This window comes from Cariama cristata, unplaced genomic scaffold (genome assembly GCF_000690535.1).
Source record: "Cariama cristata isolate BGI_N322 unplaced genomic scaffold, ASM69053v1 scaffold12661, whole genome shotgun sequence".
Taxonomy (NCBI): domain Eukaryota; kingdom Metazoa; phylum Chordata; class Aves; order Cariamiformes; family Cariamidae; genus Cariama; species Cariama cristata.
The window spans coordinates 1-22,798 of NW_009601036.1; the positions used below are offsets into that span (position 1 = coordinate 1).

Here is a 22,798-nt window from a genome sequence, read left to right on the forward strand (position 1 = left end):
GGGCCGGGGGCTGCCAGGCCCCGCCGCGCTGATCTGCCCAGCCCTACCGGAGAGCGGGGCTCGGTACCTCGTTCCCGGCCTCCTGCAGGGCAAAGGGACCGAGGCATCAGGAGCTTGATAAGCGTCACACCCGGGCTGTACAGCAGGCACAGCGCGCTCCTCGCCGTTCAGAGCAGGTGTCCTCTGTGCTGGGACACGCTCTGCCATCGGTCCTTCTGGAGACTGGTTAACCTTTGGTGGTTTTATGTAGGTTGTCAAGTGTGTGTCTTGGTGCCTGGAACAAGCTTATAGCAAGGACACAACTATAATAACGGTGCCTGGGAGGTTTTCTGTCCGGGTCATGTAGAGGTGCGCAGTGGAAACTTGCATGGACAGGGTAAAGAAACCACAGTGCCAGAGCTTGCTGGCAACTTTGAGAAGAGAAGCTGCACTGTGCAGGCACTTGGGCTTTGCTTCCCTTGGATTACTCTCGAAGAACATCAGTTCTGTCAGATTGCCCGGCTTAGGGTAAGAGTGGTCGATTAGGGTAAACTTACTAATTTTTAACAATTGTAGTCAGCATGACCGTATCTAAGAAAATGAGAAATGCACAGTGGCTAATCTTGATGAGAGCTGGTGTGTTTCCTTTAAGGAATGACAGCTTATACACCAAGCACAGGTGGGAAGAAGTGAAAGACAAGCAGAAAGGAGCCATGCTTCATCTACACATAAGAGGTGCAGAAGCTCAAGCACCGCTGAGCCTATAAGCATCATAAATACTCTTGCATATGACATGCTTGAGCTTCATCTTGCAAGAACATTGCATCTGGCTCAGTAATAAAAGTGCTGGACTATCGAGTCATAGGAATTGACTTCAGGAATCGATTCATAGGATTGACTTAGAATCACAGAATAACATTTGCTGCTGCTTGAAAAGCAGCAAAACACACTGTACAGGAGGGGCTGTTGCCAAATACGTCTGCTCTAAATGCTGGGAATTCTCTTTTAATTCAGATGGAAAACTGTCTGGCTGATTCTCTTAAAAAAAAAAAAAAAAGAAAGAAAAAGAAAAGCTCTAGGAGACAGATAAGACTATTCAAAATAAGAGGTCAGATAGTGATCAAAAGAACAATGACAAGGCAGAACCCAGCCACCGTAATCCCTGTGAATCAACCACTCCTAAAACCCTCAAGGACTGGATGAACGACTGAGACATTTGTCCCTGTTCCAAAACCCACTCAAGTCGATTCAAGGGAGGAAACTCTCTGGAATCTGTGCGAACGAAGGGGAGCTGCTGCAATAAAGAAGCTTTAGGATTTACTGGGGTGTGTGTCAGGGACGGAGGGATGTTGGAATCGATAAAGAGAATTTGAGAATTTTACAAGACTACACTGGTGTGTTTGGGGTGAGAAGCACAGGCAGGGAAATGGAGGGATCAAGGAGGATCAGAGATGAACAAACTTGGGAAAATGCAGAGAGGGATAAACTAAGCTGGTCAAATGCACTCAGGATGTTTGGATGAGTTTTGCACCTGATCACCAGTCTGTACTATAGTTGTAATAAATTATTGTAATTATTTCCTGTGCGATTGTGCTCTCTGTTGTGTGCATGTGTATGTTGATCCGATAACAAACAGATCTAGCCAGCAAGTAGGATTGAAAGGTTTGGGGGGGTCAGAAACCCAAGAGACCTATGAAGGTGCGTTTCTCTGAGCATCGGTCCTTTAGGAACAGGATCAGGCTAGTGACACCGTCTGTGTTTATATGTCTGTACTGTCTCCCATCAGTGTTAACCTGTGTGTGCGTGTCTATTGTGGACTTGCACGCCACCCTGCTACCGGTGGGATGTGAAACAGAAGAAGCTCCTACTCATCTCCATTGGCCCAGGAAGGAAGGAAGCCTCTGGATCTTTCAGTCAACCATTAACTGCCCCTAATACTTTTCAGGGAGAGCAGGTGGACCTGGCCAATTTCTACAGTCCGTTCCCCTTGTTCTACTCCCGTATCCAAGTGTGGTAGCAGGGATGGTGGAGGATACATCACAACCTATTCCCTTTGATATAGGCTGGTTTTCCATTGATTTGTCTCTGAGCTTTTTGAACCCGCTGATATTATTGGCTCCCATAACTCCTGTAGCAGTAGGTTCTTATAGTATAAAGTACCTTTTTTGTAAACTGATTACCAACTAGCGTTATCATATGCCCCCAATCTGCCATGGAAAGATTTGCTGAAGAACAATTTTCCATTCGCTTTATCCACCACCTTCATTATCTTTGTAAATCTCAGTCCCTCATCTGCTCACCAAATTCTGCTCATTCCGCTCACCAAATGGTGGAATCCCAGGGTTTTTAGTGTCTCCTGATGAAGCGCTTGTTCCATCCCATAACTGTTGTCACTGAGGCTCATGCTTGTAGGGTCTGGCTGGAAACTTGCCAAGTGCTGTGCTTAAATATAAGCCAGGATTTGTTTTATAGGTAGCATCGCTTGCTCACATTTTAGGTGCAGATTGTCCCAGCTCTGGGCTTCTCAGCAAGAAGCAGCCCATTTGCATTCCAATGACTTTTTTCTTTTTCCAGGAGTTTTGCTGGAGAAATGGCATCTTGCAGAACAAGCCACGGAGCGGTGGTGACACTCAGTGGCCCCGCAGGAAAAGTGCACTTTCTGAGATGACATTTTTCCAATTTATCAGAAAGACAGTGGTAGCAAATGAACCTCATACCCAGATGAGTAAACAGCACTGCTTAGCATAAGGATGAGTCTGCGTACTGTGCCGTACAGGTTCATATGGTACAAGCATATAAATGGACATCTAGCCTACGTATCTGCATTTACCTTCTTTCCCTTTCCCACACTCATTTACTCACTTCAGTCTGGGATTGAGACCACCACCTTCAGGTACCTCAGAAGGAAACCTCTTTCTCTTGTGGTGGGGAAGACTGGAGTTTTCATACACACTGTCAGGGAAAGTGGCAGCTTGTAATGTATTCAGCCCCAGCCACCAAGATCTATACCGTGGAGGTACGAGGGGAGCCAGAAATCTGATTCAGGCCAACCTCCAAGCCTGGAGTGTCTTCCTGCTCAGAGAAGAGGCTGACATTGTTCCCAACTTATTGGGATATGTAAGTGGGATAAGTCTGCATTGCAGTTACTGTAATGTACTTCTTACAGGCTGCCCAGATCTCTGCTTTTGGCAGACATACCTTCCCACACATAGACACCAGCCCATCCACAGCCTCACCACATCACTGGATCTCTTCAACCACCTCCTGCTAGCCCTGACCAGTCTGGCCGATCACCATCTCCGGAAGGCAGAAGCTGGAGAAGGTATGATCATGGCAACCCCAGGGTCTAATTGCCATTCTCTCCCGTCTCTGAGCAAAAGCTTATCTGGCTGTGCTGGTTTTTAAGTCCTCCTCTGACCTCTCCAGCCTCACATTTCAGACAAGTCTTTATATACCACCACTCCTACACGTTATTTCCCGCGTGACTAATCCTAGTGTGAATCTATGCTTCCTATCATTACAAGGCTTCTCTAATTTTGCAAGCTGAGAAAGTAGAGAGGCTGCAACCACGTCTCCTCATCTTTGTTTCCCATCCCTCCAAAAAAAAGATCAATGCATGCCAAAACACCTTTCTGTTCCCAGCAGGGAGTGGGAATTTGGAACACATAAAGGGAAGATCAGAGTGCTTTGTCTGAGTGTGAGGAGCCAGCACCAGGGCTCAGTTACCTGCAGTAGCCTGAAGGCACCCTTCTCCTCACCACTGCCTTTGAGATATGAACTGCATATGAAAGGAAAACCAGGTCAGCAAGGAAAAGCTGGTACGTATCAGTCTGCTTCCAAATGTTACTGGGCCTGGCCATCGAGCAGGTATCAACTACATTGTTTATCAACGTAAGAGAGAGTGTGGGAATAAGGCCACTGTGCAACAAACTGTATAAGACAAGAAGTCACAAGTTTTAGACTTTTCTCAGGAAAGAAGCCTCTTTGAATGTCAAAGGTAAGGCACATTCCAGGGCCTTTACCCTTGAATTGAAACAAACCACATTAACAAAAAGAAATCCAAGCATGCTTTAAAAATTACTTATTCGTCTGTTGCACGTTTTGCATTTAACAGTGGGTTGATGCAAACACCTTGATGCAGCTATTTCAGGTTGGTAGAAAACTAACCTATAGGATAAGATTAAAAATTAACAAGCTATCACATGTGAGTCTACAGGTATGATTACCTGGCACAGAGACAGTACAGATCAGGAGTTGGATCCATGGAGTCTCACATGGTTCTCAGTAGTAGCTATTTTAAAAGTCTGTTATTGTCCTGCAGCTAAAAGAGAAAAATTCTAGCTCAAAAAGGAGAAAAAACCCGTAGACTAAACCTTAGACTGTGCATATTGTCAGCAGTCCCCAGTAACAAGCCTTACAATTCCCAGCTACAGCTCTGCAGTTTCATATTTCTTTCCTGTTTGGGGGACAAAAAGCCAGAGAAATAGGGAAGGCAGATTCACAAACCGTTGTTCTGGCTCCAAAGCGGAGCATGTTAGTGGACCATACAGTAATATGCACGAGTCCGGGAAGAAGGCATATATCCAAGCTTCCAGGAGAGTTTGCAACTGAGTGACAGCAGACAACTCATTTATCTGGTGTCCTAACTTCTCCCTGGGTGAGGGCTCCTTTCAGTTTTCCATATGACCATTGGAGAGGCTCTGTGCAAGCCTAGGAAACCCATCTCTTCTGCACCCACTAGCAGCAGTGTAGTCTTTCTGTCCTGTTTGCCCAGTACTGGCAGATTACCACAAACACCCAAATAAGCCATAAACATCAAACCTTTATGATTTATCAAAGCTTCAATGCATCCCTACCTGTCCATTGTACAAACTGTCTTTTTCATGTATAGATTTTAAGTATGCTATTTATTTTTCAGAATAGTGCCCTAACAAGGTCAGAATCCATTTGGGGCCATCTCATGTGCTCACAGTCCTCCTCCTTTTAAGGGGCCTACTTCCTACTCCTTTTAAGAGTTTTTTTTTGCAGAAAAATCCCTTGCTATCTGAGATGCTAGTTACCAGATTGCCTGTTAGCTGTCTCCTGTACTATGCTCTTCAGAATCTTCTTTTTTTGCAGGTTGAAGCTGCAAATCTTTGCAGGAAATTTCCCAATTGCCTCCAGGCCATCTGGGCAACCAAGATCCCCACAGCGGCTGTGGTGAGGCAATGGGAGGAAGTCTCCTGGCCATCTATGAGCTACTCACATCCCACCTTTGCTTACACATAGCAAAGGTTCCTTTCTTGCACTGCAAGATGTCTCCTGTGGATGTCACCAAGGACGGGGAGCACCTTTCTACAGACAGCAGAACTGACCAAGCGTCACATTGCCCACCCAGCACATCCTAGCCACTTACTGTGTTCCCTAATGTTTGCTCCAAGAGACAAAGACCTCACTGACTTCTACTGTACACTCCTATCTTCAGGACGCTTGCCACACAGCAGCTCTTTTTCAACCCTCTGCTTTGCCAGCTTCCTTAGCCCCTCTCATATGCAGGTGAACATCGATCTGATTTGAAACCACAGGCCGGAACCATCTGTTTATATTCACATTTCACACAATTTCCTTACTTACCTGCCTCATTCAGGTATAAGGTGGCAAGAGTTCCTATCATCAGAAGGAGAGGAATCTTGGGGGGCCTGTTTCTATTTAGATCTAATTTCATGGCCATCTAATGATATAATCTGTAAAACAGACCCTTGACACATGTCCGTTTAGAGGCAGGACAGCCTGACTCGTGGGCACACTGGGTTACAGCCTTCAGTTCTTATTTATACCCTCCCTATCTGAAGTCCAACCCAATTAGAGGACCTTGCTCCCAAAGCTCCTTCAGTCCTGCCCAAATACCCAGAGGAAGAAACTTGCCAGGAAGGCAACTGGGAGACTGTAGGGCCCACCTCGCTTCCTTGTCCTTTCCTGTCCGTTGGCAGAGCACCGTCGAACAGTACCTGTTGACTCCCACACTGTCTTGGGAAGGGGCCATGCTAGGGGAATGCTCCTTGAAGACCCCTTCCACTTCCTTCAAAATTTTGCTCACTTGAACTCAGCCCTGTCCTCTTTTTGTATCAGTTGTCCACTGAATCACTTGGTTCCTCAGGTCTTCTACCTCCGCTAAATACTTGTTAGGCACTGCTGTGAGACTTTTATTTTCCTTTTTCTCCTGTCCCTACTGGACAACCTCAAGAACAGTGATGAGTAGGGGAGGAAGGGCTGGCTCTGCTTACTTTATGGACAGGTCGCTCTGAACGGTCAGAGAAAAAACAGATTTACTGTCCTCTTGCAAGCTGTGTTGATCAGGCAAAAGTCTGCTACATAGGGATCCCCCAAACAACCCTGGTGACATGATTTACTTCACTTTATAGTCCTTTCCCCCCCTTTTTTCTCTCCTAGGTATTTCCTCTTTTGAAGCATCATCACCTCCCAAATACAAGCCCACCTTGTTCACTTTTTCTCCATTGGTCCTGGGCCTGTTGACTTCATAGCCTTACTTCATATTTATGGCATGACCACCCTGGTAACTTCTCCCTTGATAATCAGGTCTATAAAACTAATCTTTTTTTCTTATCTTGTATCCCACCTTTTATGTGTGCTGCCTTGCTAGAGGCACTGCATATCCTAGTAAGCCATCTGCATACACTCTACTCTCCTGTTGCATGTGTGGCATCCTGAAATTCCTCAGATTGTTATCTTTTTTTTAGTAGTGCCACAGGTAAAGATTAACCATCTGGGTTATTGTCTTAACAGGATGAGACTGGGTGTTGCCAGAGTGTAAACAAACACAGTGACTGAGGCTGTTGAATGATCCATCCAGAAGGCCTGGGCATGGGTAGTTGAAATGAGAAAACTGAACTCAGTTTTATGGGAAGTGGTCATCTAAGTCAGAATCCAGGACAGGGAGGAGATGATCTTCAAAGAAAACAAGAAGGGGCTGTTACAGTCACTCTGCATTTTTTTCCAAAATGAAGAGGAGGAAAAAGGAAAGCGATACCACAAATCACACCTATAGAGACAGTAATTTCTAATTGTTTACAGAAAAATATGAACGTTGAGTAGTGGCGCACGATAGAGAAGATGATAGTAAAGAAGGTGTAGTTAGGACTGAACTTTATAGTTCAATGTGGGATGCCTGGGTACTCAAAGAAAGCAAACAAAACAAGAAGATTATTACAAATCAGAGGGAGAGATGTTAATGAAAATGACACCAACTGCAGAAATGTACACTGTGCATGAAAAATTTCTTTGCCTAAAGGGGACACGGAGAAATACAGGGTAACAAATGAAGTGAAAGAAGACAAAAGCAGAATGGAAAACAAGAGGAAAAGTAAGCAAGGGTCTTGCACAGATGGGAAAGAGGCATATGCCGTGGATGGGAGGGCTAGGTCAACTAGGAAAAGGCAGATTTACCAGCCATTCAAGTGAAGAGAGAAGAAACACAGGAGCAGACAGAATGCTTGGGCAGGCAGAGAATTTTGGAAGAGGCAGGGACCTTTTTGGGATCAGAAGTTCTTGGGACGAGCTGCTCTGACAGCAGTTTAGGCAGGCCATGTGGGCAATGGGGACTGGGACTTGGGGTCACGGTGTGGGCAGTGGAGGAGCAGGGCAGTGTGAAGGGGAAGAGGAGAACCAGAAATAATTGCCCCTGGTCTGCATGTAGGCTCGGGTTGACAAGGAACACTGCTGGGCAGAGGAGAGGGTATCCCAGGCGCAGGGGGTGGCCTGGAGCCTTGGTGGGAGTGTTAGTGCGTCTCAGAGCAGGAGAAAACATGAGAGAGGAGCAGGAGAACAGGAGGGAAGGGATCATGGGAAGAGGGGGGTGCAGGGTGGTGGTGAAGGCGCAGAGATTAAGAGCAGGCAGAGATCTTAGGGCAGCCGGGCAACCAGGGCTGTGAGAGGAGGAGACTGTCCACATTGGCAAGGGGTAGGGGAAGGAGGGTCTTGCCTTGCCCCTGGGTTCCCCAACGCCTAGAGCTCCATCCCGATGTCCCTACTCATCCGAGAGGGCCCTGTCTCCCTTCCCCATCCCACGTCCCCACACAGCCCACCTGACCCAAGTCCGCGACCTCCCTCTCTCCTCCTCTCTCCTCGTTTCCCCTCTCTGCTGCAGGATCTCCAATTCCCAGAGGGAGAGAGAGAAGAAGAGGTGTTGTTGGAGGAGGTTTGTTCCTGGGTCAGTGCTGGTTAGTTTTAGCCAGGTAAGGGGAATTTCCACTGCTGGGGTTTTTTTGGTTGGTTGGTTTATGCGGTGTTGTTCAGAGCCCTAAAAGTATTATCAAGGTACGTCCTATCCTTTCCCAGCCTGTGATGCTACCATCACTCTCTTTCTGAGCCAGGGTACATAATGAGTTTTCGTGCTTTTTGGATTCCAAGGCTGTTTTCCCAGTAAATCAGGAGTTGATGAGTGCAGAGGGAATTCACCCACACTGCAATTTTCGGGCACCAGCAGTAAAGGTGGTGGGCAAGCCCCCTACGAGGCCGAAGATGTGAATTTGCAGGTACAGCCAACTGCATACAGGATCGCAATAGCTTTTTTCTCTTGTCTCCAGCTGAGTTCAGGTCCACAGCTGGAGGAAGCTTGCAGGTGGGATGTGGATTGAAAGGTCTCTGCCTGCCTCTGCCACTCCTCCTAGCTAGACTGTGTCAGCCCCAAGGGCTCTTCTGCAACTCCTGGTCTCTTTCAGACATGTAGGCCCTTTTTTCATCTTCCAGGCTCATTTCTCCTGGGCACCATTTGTCGCTCAGCCTGCGTCCTGAGGGAAGAGCATCCTTTTCTGGCCCCAGCTCCAGGAGCACGCCCACAGTACAGGACCTATGACGCCGTTCAGGTACTACCCCGGTCCCAGTACTACAAGATGGCAACATGCAGCAGTCATGAAGACAAGTGTTAGTCTACCTTATATCCATAGTATATGCACACGGTCTTCATCCTCTAGCTTTCTGAGGTTGTCTTGATCCCCTTCTGCAAGACAGGTATCTAGAGGAAGCTGTAAGGACATCAATACCCATTTGCCATGTCATCAGGAAGGTGAAACTGCCATAATCTCAGAAAGATCATGGACAGTTCACTACATGGAAACATCTATTAATGTCTTCTGTTCGCATTAAACTTCTACAGCAGCTTTAGCTTTGCATGTCCTGCATGCACACAGAGTCCATCACTGCCTCATGTTGCTATTTCTGTTTATGAAAGATAACTGAACTACTAAAGGGAGATTACAAATATTTACTTCCAAAAAAGGAAGCATAGACCATGAAAAACCAGCCCCACAAGCACATCCAGATATAACCCTTCTTTTGTATGGCTTGGCAGACTTGCTTTTAAAGCAGTAGGTGTTGAAAGAAAATCCTGGAACCCGTGATCTAATGGAACTGGGATCTGAAAGGGAGATCTGCAGGATAATGCCCTTGTTGAGTGTCTAAAACACTCTTGCTTGACGTAAGAAATGGAACCAAACGAGAGGCCACACAGCATGTAGTGAATTTGGAGGGGACGTTATTGCCGTCTCCTGGCCTCCCTTCATAAGGCACTGTTATACAGTCCTTTTCTGGCTGGAAGAACTAGTAAAGTAGTTCTCCCTTAGCCTCCCCTTGCCTGTTCCTACTCTTTGGTTGTGGCAGAAAGATGATTCACAGGGCCATGTAGTGAACCGGATCAGGGTTAAAAATACCTTTTTTTGCGTGGAGTTCGGTTGCATACAAACTGTTGCGTTAACTCAATTGAGAAGGTAGCCCAGAGATGGGACTTGGGGAGGAGAGGAAGACTTAAGCCACTATGGTGACCAAAAGCAAAGTATGTAACCGTGACCTAAGTAATATTTCTTTCTTTTTCAGGCATTAAAATCCGTGCAGACTTCAACTGTCAAGTCAGTGCCTTCTTTCCAGGTTCCACATACTTTATTTCACTGGATGCCAAACTACTGTGTATCAAGCTAGGTTTCACACAGAAACTTAGGGCATAAGTCAAAGGAAAGGGTGCACCAAGCACAGCAGGAAGGATGGGAGTCAGAGCAGTGAAGTTTTCCTTACTGAAGCAGAAAACTCAGATTATTGGTTGCAGCATCAGGGCATTCTAGGAGGAACCTTTCTTCGAGACATCTGTGGAAAGAAAGAGCAGGAAAAGGTAAAGTGCCTGATGAATTTTTAGGGAACTATCTAAGGACTAAGAGATCTTAGGGGATGAGTTGCAACATCTTTTTGTCATTGACATAGGCATTTCCAGTCGCATTTGGATTTGGGGTGCTGTGAGGACTGCACATGTGAGGAGTGTATGGAAATGGAATAAAAATAGACACTTTTAACTTTCCATGGTATGCTCAAGCCTTGGTCTGCATTGAGATTACACTTGGACTAGAAACTGTGCCCGTAACTAGTACAGTAGATCCCAATTCAACCTGCAGTCCAAGAAGGCTCTACAGCACATGATGGAATTAAATACAGAGCAGAGGTGGGCTGCTTTACTTGCTTACTGCCAGTCCTCTGCTCTGTTTCAGCTGTTCCCACCTTGGAAACCTGTTAACACTAACCTGAACTGCAAAGGAAAACATATTCTCTTGCTGCGCGGTCATCTGTAGAAACAAAACAGAAAGGGTGGTGAGCTGCAGAGCTACAGGTTACGGTAACACCAGGCTTCTTTCTCTTTAACACAGTCATGCCACTACCTTAATTTTTTATACTTCAGACTGTGGATGCAGGAGCAGAAAAATGTCTACAGTGGGTCAGATCAAGGTCTCTCTCCCTAACACATCTCCCACAGTGCTCTGAATGATCCTCTTATTCATTGCGATAACTTCTAACGCAATGACATTTTTGTAAATAGAGAACCTTTCAGTAGTGTGTCCCAATAGCCTTGGGTTTTTACTGATAATTAGTATTTTCATGTCAGATAACAATTTTTAAATTGTATGTACTAAGCACAAAAATGCTTGTACAGGATGGAATAGCGAAGTGAGAGCGTATTAGGTGACAATATTTAGCTCTGTGAAGGCTGGATTAAAAAGTCTCCTCCTCTTCTTGACACAGTGTGGGAAGGAGAACAAGAATGGAATTCAGTATACAACATGTAGGCCTGTGGTGCTGCTTTCTAAATCTCCAGTGGTAGTTTTTCCATTTTGTTCTCAAATTCTTTTTTTTTTAAATAATTCTTATTATTCCATCCGCTGGCTTGGCTCATACTGAACATGAAATAATCAGAGACTGAAAATGACTGTTTTCTGTGTGCTGATCGTTAATTTAGAGCTTTAAAGGGTAAGAAATTATTTTCCTATTACCCTCTGAGACATGGCGGCATGCAATGAATGGTAAGATTATTACACTATAGGTGAAAAATATAGGACTAAATTCTGCCTTTTGGTGGATCAGGGTGGCGGTATGTAGCACTGATTTTAAATAAATGCCTAAGTATTTTCAAAAGAGCTAAGGAGTGGGAAAAGATATGGTAAATTGACAGGGAAGATTTCTTTCCATAGAGAGGTAGCTTGAAGATAGAGGAAGTCAAAAACACAGTAATTTTGAACACGTATACACTGCAACATAATCATAGTGCCAGGCAGTTTCATCTCAAGAACAGAAAAGCAAGTGATTTTGCTACTTGAATGTAGAAGTTTTGTACAGAGGGAACCCAACCTTGGAGTTGTAGGAGGAAGTGCACAGGGATAAGGGGCGTGGACAGAACTGTGTCTGAGTCAGGCGTATAATAGTTACTCTTTGCCTATGCCAGTGAAATCTCACCTGGCTTATAGTAGTCGTAGACATGCACTGTTGCTGCTTTCAGGTTCTGCACTTCAACATCTTGTTCCACTGAGATGTTAAGCTTCAGAGTAGTCTTACCCAGCTGCAGAGAAGAATAGAAGTGAGCAGAAATGGACTGACCGGCTCAAAGTCACCTACATACCAACTCTATTCCCTCTGCATCGGAGATTTCTTTCTCATCTTTCCAGGTTCTTCCACCCTCTTCCTCTTTTGCCAAAATTTTAGCCTGCTTCACCAGCCTAGAGATTTGTATTTCTGATCTCTGAGAGTCCCAACGCAAAGTACTGCAGTTCCTACTACTTGAATGGGCAGCTCCCTGTGGTCTTCCTCTTACCTCTTCCAAGTAGATTGTGACTTTGTCTGGTTTTATCTCTGTCTTTTTCACCAGGGATATCTTCTTCAGCTGTATAGGAAGACAAGAAATGATCTCAGTTAGCATTAGCTCTCTGACCTTCCCTGTTGTCTCACACCAGGTTTGGTATTTGTCGGTGAACCACTGCTGACTTAGCCTAGTCAAAGGAAGACCTGCATTCCCCAACTATAACAGCATTGAGATTTGTCGGGAGTTCACAAAGCCTTAGAAAATATTTTTTTCGATTTGTAACAAGTGTCCTTGAGCTGCATTCTTATTTTCAGCACTTGTAGCAAAGGGAAAGGTGGTTAGTAGGAGAATATGATGGATCTTCGTGGCTATTTCCTGGAACACTGAAACACGTCATTGAACAACTCTATGGGATTCAACACTGGTTTATGGAATACCTCTGCAAATTGTACTGGCAACAGCGAACGGTCTCAGTGCAGTTCTAACTGGGTGCATTTCAGCTTCTCTCTAACCTCTTGCCACATATGTGATCCTCAATACCGAATAACAAAAGCTGCACAATCAGTTCTGGAAGTGGAAAGTTGACTTGCGAAATATCCCAGTGTAGCTGCACTTGCTTAGTTTAGTTAACTTGTAATAAGATAACCTCATAGTAGTTACCATTCTCCAGCAGTTCTTAAAGGTCTGGATATTTCTGGCTGAGCTACATCTGGAAAATAGATTTTCATGTCTTCAGGGAAGGCCAGAGGAAAAAGTCTTACCTCTTCCACAGAGCTCGTCACGGCAATGAACCCTGACAGCATCTCCACCTCCAACAGGGCCATGTTACTGGTCTCACGGTTCCCTACATAACTGAAAAAAAGGCAGGAGGGAAGCACATTAGATGTGGAAGGCATCACAGCATTTCTAGGAGATACTAATGAACACTTCCAAACTCTGGCCTGCTCTACAGTGATGTGAAAGCTCAGCAGCTTGTCTAGCTGATGGGAGAAAGGGGAAAAAAAATCCTTTCCATCTGTTTGCTCAATAAGGAGACAGATTGTGTAGCAAATGTGTTACGGTTAATGTTCATGCTGCCCTCTACAACAGGTGGAAGTGATCTCCGATGTTACAGATTGAGAGCAGCAATGTTGGCATTGTTCTCTTTCAGGACAATAGGGCATGGAGAATATGGACCAAGACACTCATTCTAGATGGATGCAGGCAAACGAAGTGTGAACAGGGACTGGAGTTTCTACTGTCTGGTTCCAGCAGAGGTTCACATTGCAGGAAAATGCACCTCGGGGTTCAGTCCAGGCTGCCCACTGTCCCCCAAGAGGGAAGCTCTGGCTCCTGGGAATGCTGCCTACTGCTCTGGGGGCCACTGAGCTGCTCCATGCTGACTGAGGTAGTTGCTGTGGTTCTGCAAGCCACTGCCAGTACCTTCCCATGCTTCCCTGGACCTTAATTCTCAGCTCACGATCTCTTTGGGATCCAGGGAGGAGAAGACAGTGCGCCCCTGTGCCTTTCTTTCCACAGATGGGAGGGTTTTTATGGGGTTCTGGTCACACTACTGGGGGTCCCGCTTCTTTCCACAGAAGAAGGAGCCTCAAGGGATCTCATACCTGACAGACACGTGGATGTCAAGCTGTTTCCCAACATCATCGCATTCTCTTGGTACTGTATCCACATCCAGGACAAAGACCTCGTCTTTTTTTGGTGGTGGAGTGTTATAGTACAAAGTGTTCTGATAGAGGAGAAAACATCTCTGTAAAGTGCCCTGGAGCTTCCCTGTGTGAGCCAAAGGACTACCTGTGCCTCCATCTTTTAATGAATTGGTAACCAGAGGCTAACACAGTTGGTCCCAGCTGTGCTTGCTGTTCAGACATGCTGTATTTAGCACATAGCATCGGATACATCCGCCAAATATAACCCTCAGCATGGAGACTCAGCTAGCTGTGATCCAAGGCCTCATTCAGTACAACATTGTCTCAGTCTTTCTGAAAAAAAATACTGTTAAGGTGTGAGAAAGTACATTAGGTAAAACCCTGCCCACGAGGAGAAAGAAATGTAACTGTTGACATGATAATAGTAGTTCTAGGTCTCAAGAGGAAAAATACTGACAAAACAAGTAAAAAATCCTTAAGAAAGAAAGAGCAGAGGATCAGAAGAGGACAACTCAGCAAGAGGGATGATCACACTCCTCCAAAGAGCAGCATAGCCAGTCTTCCTCCACCTGCCTGGCCAGCAGGTACTCACCCAATGTCTTATTGACTATATTGAAGTGTAGTCAAGTAGTGTGAGTCCTAGCTACCTCCTACATGTATTAGCCATAAATAATTGCTGTGTCCTCTTGTCTATACGCTGCTTATGTATTCTCCATGAACATCATAAGGGGTGGCTGAACAGAAGTGACTCAGTGAGGGCGGTTTTCACAGGGAGTGGCTTGATCCTGCAGTTCTTTGCTGCATGAATGGCTCATAAGCAGACCACTATCAAAGTTGCCAGAAAAATAAGATGTATTCTCCTGATGGACCAGTTGTGTTGGTGTATTGGGATAAGAAGACCTTGGTCCTACATCACTCCTCATCTCTGCATGTGATAACAAGCCAAAGAACATCACATCAGAAGATATATAGTGCTCAGCTCCTGAAGGAGTAACATCAGCAACATATGTTTGATATAGAAGCAGGTGTTGTTCTATATCTCATCACTCCTGACTTCAGATTTACTGATCTCAACAATTACATGGCTCTGTAGCATGGGACAGCAAAGCTGAGACATTTCTGAGAAGATACCGTAGATGGTTGCAGTAAAGCCATACCAACAGAGTACACCTGAGGTGGATGAGTACACCATCCACCAGACATGATTCTGCCTAGAAAGCCAAATCCTACTCAGAATTTGAGGCTACAGTGTCTGCTTAGAGCAAAACCTCACTTGAAGAGTCAGTGGCAAAACCTGACAGGTCGGTTCCTTATGTATACTCACCTGTACATAGACGCAGCCACTGCCAGTCGCCTGCACTGTGTACGTCCCTGGGACTGCAAGGAGAGATGCCTGATGCAGGACCAACTTGTTGTTCCCGTGCACGTGGAACTCCAGTGGAGAAGCCTCCTTGCCTTTCACTGTCACCTTTACATCTCTCATCTCCTGAGGAATCAGGGCTGCATACTGAGCCAGGGCCTGCAGGCTAACAACTGTGTCCTGGAGGTAGAGAGACAATTACTTTGCTCTGGAGCAATGTGGTACAAGATCTGGCACATGAAGTCAGGCGCTGCAGGGAGAACCACACACCTCACGGCCCTGATATTCACACTCTTACACAAGCAGGGTCTGTGGCACTAAATGCACAGGCAGCAGGATGACTTCTGTTATCTGAGCCCTGGGGTTAGCAGTTCCAGGCCCTGGATAATCCCAATTACACCACACAGAAAAAGAGTTTCCCCATGTTATTCCCATTCCCAAGCAGGACTCATGTATGCCTGTCTACAAAGGAAGGATCTAGAGTGACATGCATATGAAAGGCGTGCACATCACTCCAGGCATAGTATCTCTCTTCTTCCCCCATGATTTTCCTCAGCTTATTACCTGTGTGGAAGCAAATCCACCAAAGGCATTTCTTTGTCCACTGAGCCAGCGCACAAGCTTGCTCACTGAGGATTCATTGAATGCCAAGTCTGGGTTGGAGACATGAGCCAGGAGGATGTACGCTACTGTCTCAATCGTAGAAGAAGATGATTTTTTACTTCTGGAACGTGATGTCAGGAGTTTTGCTGATGTGGGAGAAAACATGTGGAAGAGAAGAACAGTAGATCCCTGTGAACATCAACTTTTCTTGCCCTGGTACCCTTCAAGGACTAGCAGTTCCCTGCACACCATCAGAAATGCCTGTGCCTCTCTGGGGCACCTTGGAGTGTGGAAGCCATTCCCTCCTGTTGTTTTTGTACTCTGAAGGGCCAGCCATCTATGATAGGTTCCATTTCTCCTTTTGAAAACACAGAGACATCCAGGCCCCAAATCCTCAACCAGTTCCTCTAGGAAACAGGTCCTCTAGAAACTGATTGACTCTGAACAGAGACTTTTTGTTTAAATACAATCCTAGTCCCATTCAGCTCTGTGTATATTCAAAGCTATGTCCCCAGGCTACAGCATTTTTGCTGTTTCTGCATTTAGCTAGGATAATCTAACAGGTATCCCTGTGCTGAAAATCTCTAGGATCCATTTCCAGCCAGTTGTGTCTATTGTACAAGATTTGGTCACTCTTTGAAGGAGAATTGCTGGCAAGCTACTGGAGGAGCAAGACTACTCAACTTATTTTGTTGGCATCCTCACTCAGCGGTGCATAGGCTAGGACAATTTAAGCTAGAGCTGGGCTCCCACTTGTGGTCCAAGCCCACAGGCACTGAATGCATCAGAGTCTAGCTGAATGTTTTGCTGTAGTGATAGTAGGGGGCTAACCAAAATTCAGCTAAGAATATAGCCTAATTGTGCCAGCGTAGACATCTTCTGCGATGGTACAAATGTGAAAACCTGAAATGCTTTTAAAATCAAAGTCAGTTTTCAGAACAAACCTTGACTTTTGAAATAAGAACCACAAAATCACTTGTTTGCATAAAAACAGTGTGAAGACTTCAGAATTTAGTTCAGGGATTCTATGGACTGGTATTACTTCATTATGTTTATCACAAGGGAAGGTTTTTGCATAAGGGGTTTGCGGTTTGTTACCTCCAAGGTGACATAAGCAGAACAATTTTTTTTATGAAATGGTAGAGGGTGTCTTGGAGATGCAGCTAAGCATGACCTACAGATGAACCTTGATTCTTTAAAAAGCACTAAACTCCTGTTTGAGATCCAGCTGTAATCCTGTTAGTGACACTAACAGAATCCCAGCCACCAGGCCATGGAAGGTGTCTTTAGCCAGCAGAAGACAATCATCTCAGAGAGAAATTCTCCAACAGGCAAAGTGGCTGCAGCTGGCGGCCACAATCACATCCCCAGACTCACTAGGCAGAACACAGTTGCATTTAAATACCAACATTTTCCAAAGTGCTTGGTAAGTTAGAAGCATCAGACGAACTGGACATCAATGAGGATGTGCTCCAGGCACCTCTTCCATATGTACTTTCTCAGAGGCAGCTCTGAAAAACTATTGCACCCAGTGTGTGCAATTCCACCCCTTCCAGTTCACCCACTAGCCACCCTGTGAAGCCAGCTGGGCAGCTTGAGTGGCTATGCAGTGAACTGCACTGGTAGCTGGTCAGGCTTAAAAATCCTCCCTGCATTTTTCCTTTTGTGTTATTTTTCAGTCCCCAATGTAGTCTACCATATTGCCAGATGAACAAATGTGGGGAAGAACTTACTGAAGACAAATGAGTTCATATTGTTATCAACTCTTTGACCATAGGCTTAGGTGCTTTGATAGCCCCACCTGGCAATCTCATTCAGGATAGAAGTCCATTTTTTTCCAAGTTAAAGAGACAAAAGGAAGAACCAAGCTCAGCAGCACAACAAAAAAAAGGTGCATCCACCCAAGGGCCCTGAGCAGCAATGGGGAAGCAGTCAAAAGGCTTGAATTCTGCAAGTAAATGCCCTGACCAGCGACTGAACAGACACGTTGAGGCAAGTTTCCTCTGCAAGATCTCTTGTACTATGTATGAATTGCTGAAGAAGGACAGGAGCACTGCAACTCAAGTGCGTACTTTTGACTACACAAATTAGGCATGGATCACTGCTGCTGCTTTTGATTAGAAATTGTTTCCTGGGTCTGAGACAACTAGAGACTTTCACAGCTTCAATAAATTACCGTTTTCTGACACAAAAGCCAATCTGAGAATAGTTAAATTTCCCAAACTGCTGCAATTGAATCCTACAGATATCAGGCCTTAAATATAGTCGTTATCTCTAGAACCTGCGATCTTCTAAACAGCAACAACCTACCAGTTTCCTTCTCTAGCATATCCAGGAGCTGCTCTCTCATCTCCATGTCCCTGGTCAGTGTGAAGACATAAGCCATCAAGGCCTTGACGTAAAGGCTTGTCTTATCAAGTGTTACATTCCTGAGGCAATGCAAGGCATTCTCCAGCATGGTATCCTGAGAAAGGAATCCAAACCCAGTGAATTTCCTCTGACCACTATTTGTTGTGAAAATCTATCCGCAACCCTCAAGTATCCCAGCTACATCCTTGATGTATTTCAGTGCTAGCATCTCTTTCAGGGCTGTGGAACATGAAGTAGAGTGGACAAAGCATCACTTGCTGTGGGTTGAAAATAAAGATGTGACTAGATGGATCACTGGGACAGGATTCCTCGCTGGGGAATCGAGGTTTAGGAAGTGTCGGGTAACACGCTGGCTCAAAACTGTCAGACCTGTATGCTGTGAGTCTCGGCCTCCGAGGGGCTATGACGTTGTTTTCAGAACTGTACCAGTAAGGCTGGAATCTCAGCCCATCCTGGCTAGAACAGTCTACACTCGACTTGAAGATCACTGCTTTTATTTCAGGTCTGGAGGAGGAAGGGGGGTTGCATAACTGAAAGGTGGTCTTTTTTTTCCCCTCTAGCTACATTGGTCAGTTTAGTGAAAACTGTTGCCTCTCCCTGCAAGCCCTTAGCCATTTTCAGAGATTTTCCCCTGAGATCAGTTGGGAATGGCAGATGGTCTGCTTCGCTGCAAATCAGGCCGTTCATATTAAGAATTCCTTACCTAAGTAAAAAATTTTCTGTCGAGCTTATTGTGTACAAAGGTGGGATGTGACAAAACCTTTCACCAACTCAGGTTGGGTACCAACTGAAACCACAGACTCAGGGAGGAATGAAGGATGCAGCACGCTCCCAAGCCCTGCAAGAGTTCGGATGTGACTTACGTTCTTCTCCAGATGGAGCTCCACCAGTGTAGCAGTGACATAGGCTGTTAATGAGATTGTATCGTTCACACCGCCCTGCAAGTGACACAGACAGACATCAGAGATGTCAGACAGACTGAATATCATGAAAGTCTGGTGTTGAGGGTAGCCTCAGAACCATATTGTGCATACAGCTTAGGCGTGCCTTCTCATAGAAGGGGATGAAGCAAACTCTTAAACTATTTATTTTATTAAATATGTTACAATTGGACATGTGAACAAAGTTTTTATGATGCAAGCTTTGCATACAAGAAGGAATGCAAGTTTACAAACAATTTGGCTGACTGTGAGAAGCTACAGGTTGATATGGGTAAACAGGCTCACAGGAGCCTCTTTTCCCATCAGAGGACATTCCTTCTTGGGGAAGTTCAGTTTACATCCTTAGATATGAGACAAGACTACATCTAAAATGAGAGGAAAAATTTGGGCTGAGATGCTGAGAAGGATTGTTCACACTGAATAGCAGAAACTTTGCAGTATAAGGGGTGGGGTGCAAAACCTATTCCAAAAAGTTTTGTTCAAATAGAGAGCCCAAGCTGAGAAATTGATGAAAGTCAGACAAGGATGAGCAGTCTACATGTGCTCTCTGGTTTTATTTTGTACTGCATACAAATTTGAAGAAAAAAAGTGTAACCCTTAGCTTTCCTAAAATAGCAGCCTGTTTTCTTTCATAAACTTGCCTTGTATTTAATGTGGGCAATTTTGCAATCCGACAAGCCTGGATTATTCTTACCTTTACAAAGACAATAAACCGAAGTATTGCCATACTGCGTGCACATTGTTTGGTACCTGAGCACTAGGGCATGTCCACCAAGAGTCTGGTGCATTTCCAGCTACACTGCAGGGATCATTTTGGGGATGCCAGACTCCAGGAGGTCATATTTGGTGGGCGGTGGAGGGACAACTGTATCTTCATATAATCCCATATTAGAGCACATAGTCAGGCCCATCCAGAGAGTACTGTGCATCATCAGGCATGAGAAGAGGGAGAATCCAGCCAGGATTCTAGACAAGCACTAGAATATAAAAATACTATTCCCTGTGACCTTGAAGTGCCTTGGCACAATTAGCTGTGGTGCCTTTTGACTAGAGTAAAAATGAAGAAAGCCTAGCAGCGATTAAAACTTCACACAGAGGAAATGCCTGCTGGTTTAGGCCACGCTTTTTCATTCTGCTCTGGAAAGGTGCCTTGGCTGTGCTAGACCATGGGGGCATTGCTTTGTGCTACTGTGGACAGTGGAAGAGCCTGGGGAGGCAACCCTGTGCCCCACACTGTGTTCCTCCCACTCCCATTCCCATGTCTGGCAGCCGTACCTTCAAGTCATTGTTGAAGAGCTTCCCCACACTCTGGAAGCAGCCACTGGGCAGCTGATGTTTCTGCAACCAGAGCAGAGCACTGTGCACATGGTCCTTATTGACGTAAATGTGGGAGCTGGCTTGTCCAAAGGACCTGGCTACAAAAGCTGTCAGCCTGTGAGCAGAGCATGAAGAAATCCCATGTCACAGCCGGGCGCTGAACCAGCAAGGACAGTAGGTTTGGGATGACGGTACCAACTCTGGACACTCACCATGTGTTGCTCTGGTTGTCAGATTTCCCAAAGGCGCTGTAGGAGCCATCATCATGTTTGTAGAGCAGCTGACGCTGGTAACCTGTGAAGATGGGTACCAGGGCATGACTGTCAGTGTGAGGGCCTGTAGCATCTCAAACTACGTCCTTGTTGTGGGAAGAAGGCTTCACAGAAAGAGACTTTGCCAGGTCCTACAGTCAGAGGCATTGAGGCAAACCTACCACCCCACAATTCCCCATGCATCCCACAGCATCAGCATGACAAGAAGCAGTTGCACAGCATCACTAAAGTGCACCGTGCGGCTGCTCTACATTACTAGAGCTGTTACGTGCAAGTACTGTGGGTATCTGTCCTGCTGGTTTGCAGAACGGTGACATGCTCAGCCACCTTTTGTCTCCCTGTGCCCCAGGGAACCCTCACAGGCACCTTGCTGTGAATAAAAAGAGCTGTAGATGTGAGGAGGAAGGCTTTTCCTAGAAGGGACCAACATGAAACCCTCTTTGCTTTTCAGCATTTCTGCTAGCCCTGCTGGGACTCAAGAAAGCACTTTTTATGGGATGTACAGAAAGCCACAAGGCCGTGCTTTTCATCTCTGAGGGCAGAACGCTGTCCGCATCTGTTTGCTCTTCCTCCACCCTCCACACAGCTTCATTGTTTACCCTCCACCTTGCCTCTCGGCTGCCGCCATTCTCTTGGGTAGGCCCCCCTCTCCCAGATAGCTGTCCCAACTTGCAGTACCAGAGAGAAAGAGGGAAGGAAAGGGAGTAAAATCCTATCGTGGGAGGCTGCTGAGCTTGCGGTGTAGTAGGATAAGGAGACTGGCAGGCTGAAATGTGAGGGACATTGCAAAATGAGACACAGACACTGACACTGTGTTAAATTCAGATTATATTGGACAGAGCTGATGTGCCCCCACAATATGTGTCCTAAAACACGGGGAGACACTAAGCTACCAGACTCCTATCTATCCCCAAAGGCCACTCTTTAATTCCAGTTAATAGCAGCTGGTGCCCTGTTTCCACAAGGGACTTACGTCTGCCTTGGACTGATAAGGGAACAAACCACAGGCATCACATAATGATGGAAATCATTAATTACCCATACCCTTCTCAACAAAGCAGGCCTAGTACCTCAATAGCAGGCAGACACAGAAGTCCTTCTTCTTCAGAAACATACTTTTCCTTCCATGAGACTCTTCCCTTGTTCTCTGTGGTACCTTCCTTTCTCACAGCTCTGGCAGCGCTCCCACTCCTGCCCTGCACCTTCCCACCAGACCAGCGCCCCGCACTCTTGATTTATAGCACCTTCATTTTGCAGCAGAACAAAGAACCATGTTTACCTGTTCTCAGGAATGTCAGTGCTTTATCTTCAATTTTGGGGTCCAGTTGTTTAGTCTTATTCAAGTACTGGAGGATGAAGATGTTTGGTGCAAACTGAACCATGTTCTGTTCACCACAGCCAAAGGGCATCTCCAGCAGCTGATCTAAATTTTGAAGTGCTGGTCCCATGATGTCCCCTTGAGTTTGAGGTGGAGGGGCAAAAGAAAGGAAAAGCACAGATATTCAGCAGTACGCAACAAAGGGACTGCTGCCTTCTCTAAACTCTACTGAGATCCTGGAAAAGAGCCTACCCCTCACTGAACAGAGATTATTAAGATTTCTTCTGACCCCTCTTAGGCTAGACCAGCACAGAAAGGGAAGACATCGTGGTTCTGGGAGGAGGGAGGGAGTGCAAAACTTGAGGGAGTCTGAAGAAAGATGAATCCTGAGTGGGTATCAAGGAGCGAAAAGAATTACAGAGGCAAACTAGGTCAAACTCTGCAGGGATGGTTTTGGTTCACTTAGGTGGATGGCAGTGACAGAGGTCAGAGAAGATACCCTGTTTTGTGCCTTCTCCTCCAGCCACTTGGGGATCACCCAGGATCATTCCTTATGAGAGGAATAAGTATTGAAAAAGATTACTTGATCCACATTTCTGAGGCCAACATCATACCCCTTAAGTTCGTCTCATGAGGAACTGGGTCGATGCATCACTAAGGCCAAAGCATTGTGCAAGCTCTTCCCACTGGGGACCCAAGAGCAGGGAAAGCCTTTCTCACCGATCATAGAGAAAGTGGCTCGGCCAGATCCCTCCAGCACTTCTGCAGGCAGAGTCAGGGAGAACTCTTCAGAGACGGTGTTATCTGAGGAAGGCAGAACCCAGAAATTTCTCCCATGAAAGAAATATCACACACAAGTCTAACATCCCAAGCAGATCCAGCTGAG

At 45.8% G+C, this 22,798-nt stretch overlaps 1 protein-coding gene across 1 annotated transcript in view; it reads right to left on the reverse strand.

Moving 5' to 3' along the window:
• Positions 1-47: 47 nt before the first annotated feature.
• LOC104169384 (alpha-2-macroglobulin-like protein 1) overlaps positions 48-22,798 on the reverse strand; it is a gene marked incomplete at its 3' end in the record, with an annotated part of 40,455 nt that continues 17,704 nt past the window's right edge. The window contains exons 23-37 of the mRNA XM_009710287.1: positions 22,633-22,716; positions 21,874-22,050; positions 20,535-20,616; positions 20,281-20,437; positions 18,928-19,002; positions 18,005-18,158; positions 15,656-15,840; positions 15,056-15,271; positions 13,690-13,811; positions 12,847-12,937; positions 12,098-12,166; positions 11,743-11,845; positions 10,539-10,580; positions 1,848-1,886; positions 48-82 (exon numbers count right to left, since the gene is read on the reverse strand). Coding sequence (XP_009708589.1) covers positions 48-82; positions 1,848-1,886; positions 10,539-10,580; positions 11,743-11,845; positions 12,098-12,166; positions 12,847-12,937; positions 13,690-13,811; positions 15,056-15,271; positions 15,656-15,840; positions 18,005-18,158; positions 18,928-19,002; positions 20,281-20,437; positions 20,535-20,616; positions 21,874-22,050; positions 22,633-22,716 — 1,631 coding nt within the window. The remainder of the gene's footprint in view (positions 83-1,847; positions 1,887-10,538; positions 10,581-11,742; positions 11,846-12,097; positions 12,167-12,846; positions 12,938-13,689; positions 13,812-15,055; positions 15,272-15,655; positions 15,841-18,004; positions 18,159-18,927; positions 19,003-20,280; positions 20,438-20,534; positions 20,617-21,873; positions 22,051-22,632; positions 22,717-22,798) is intronic.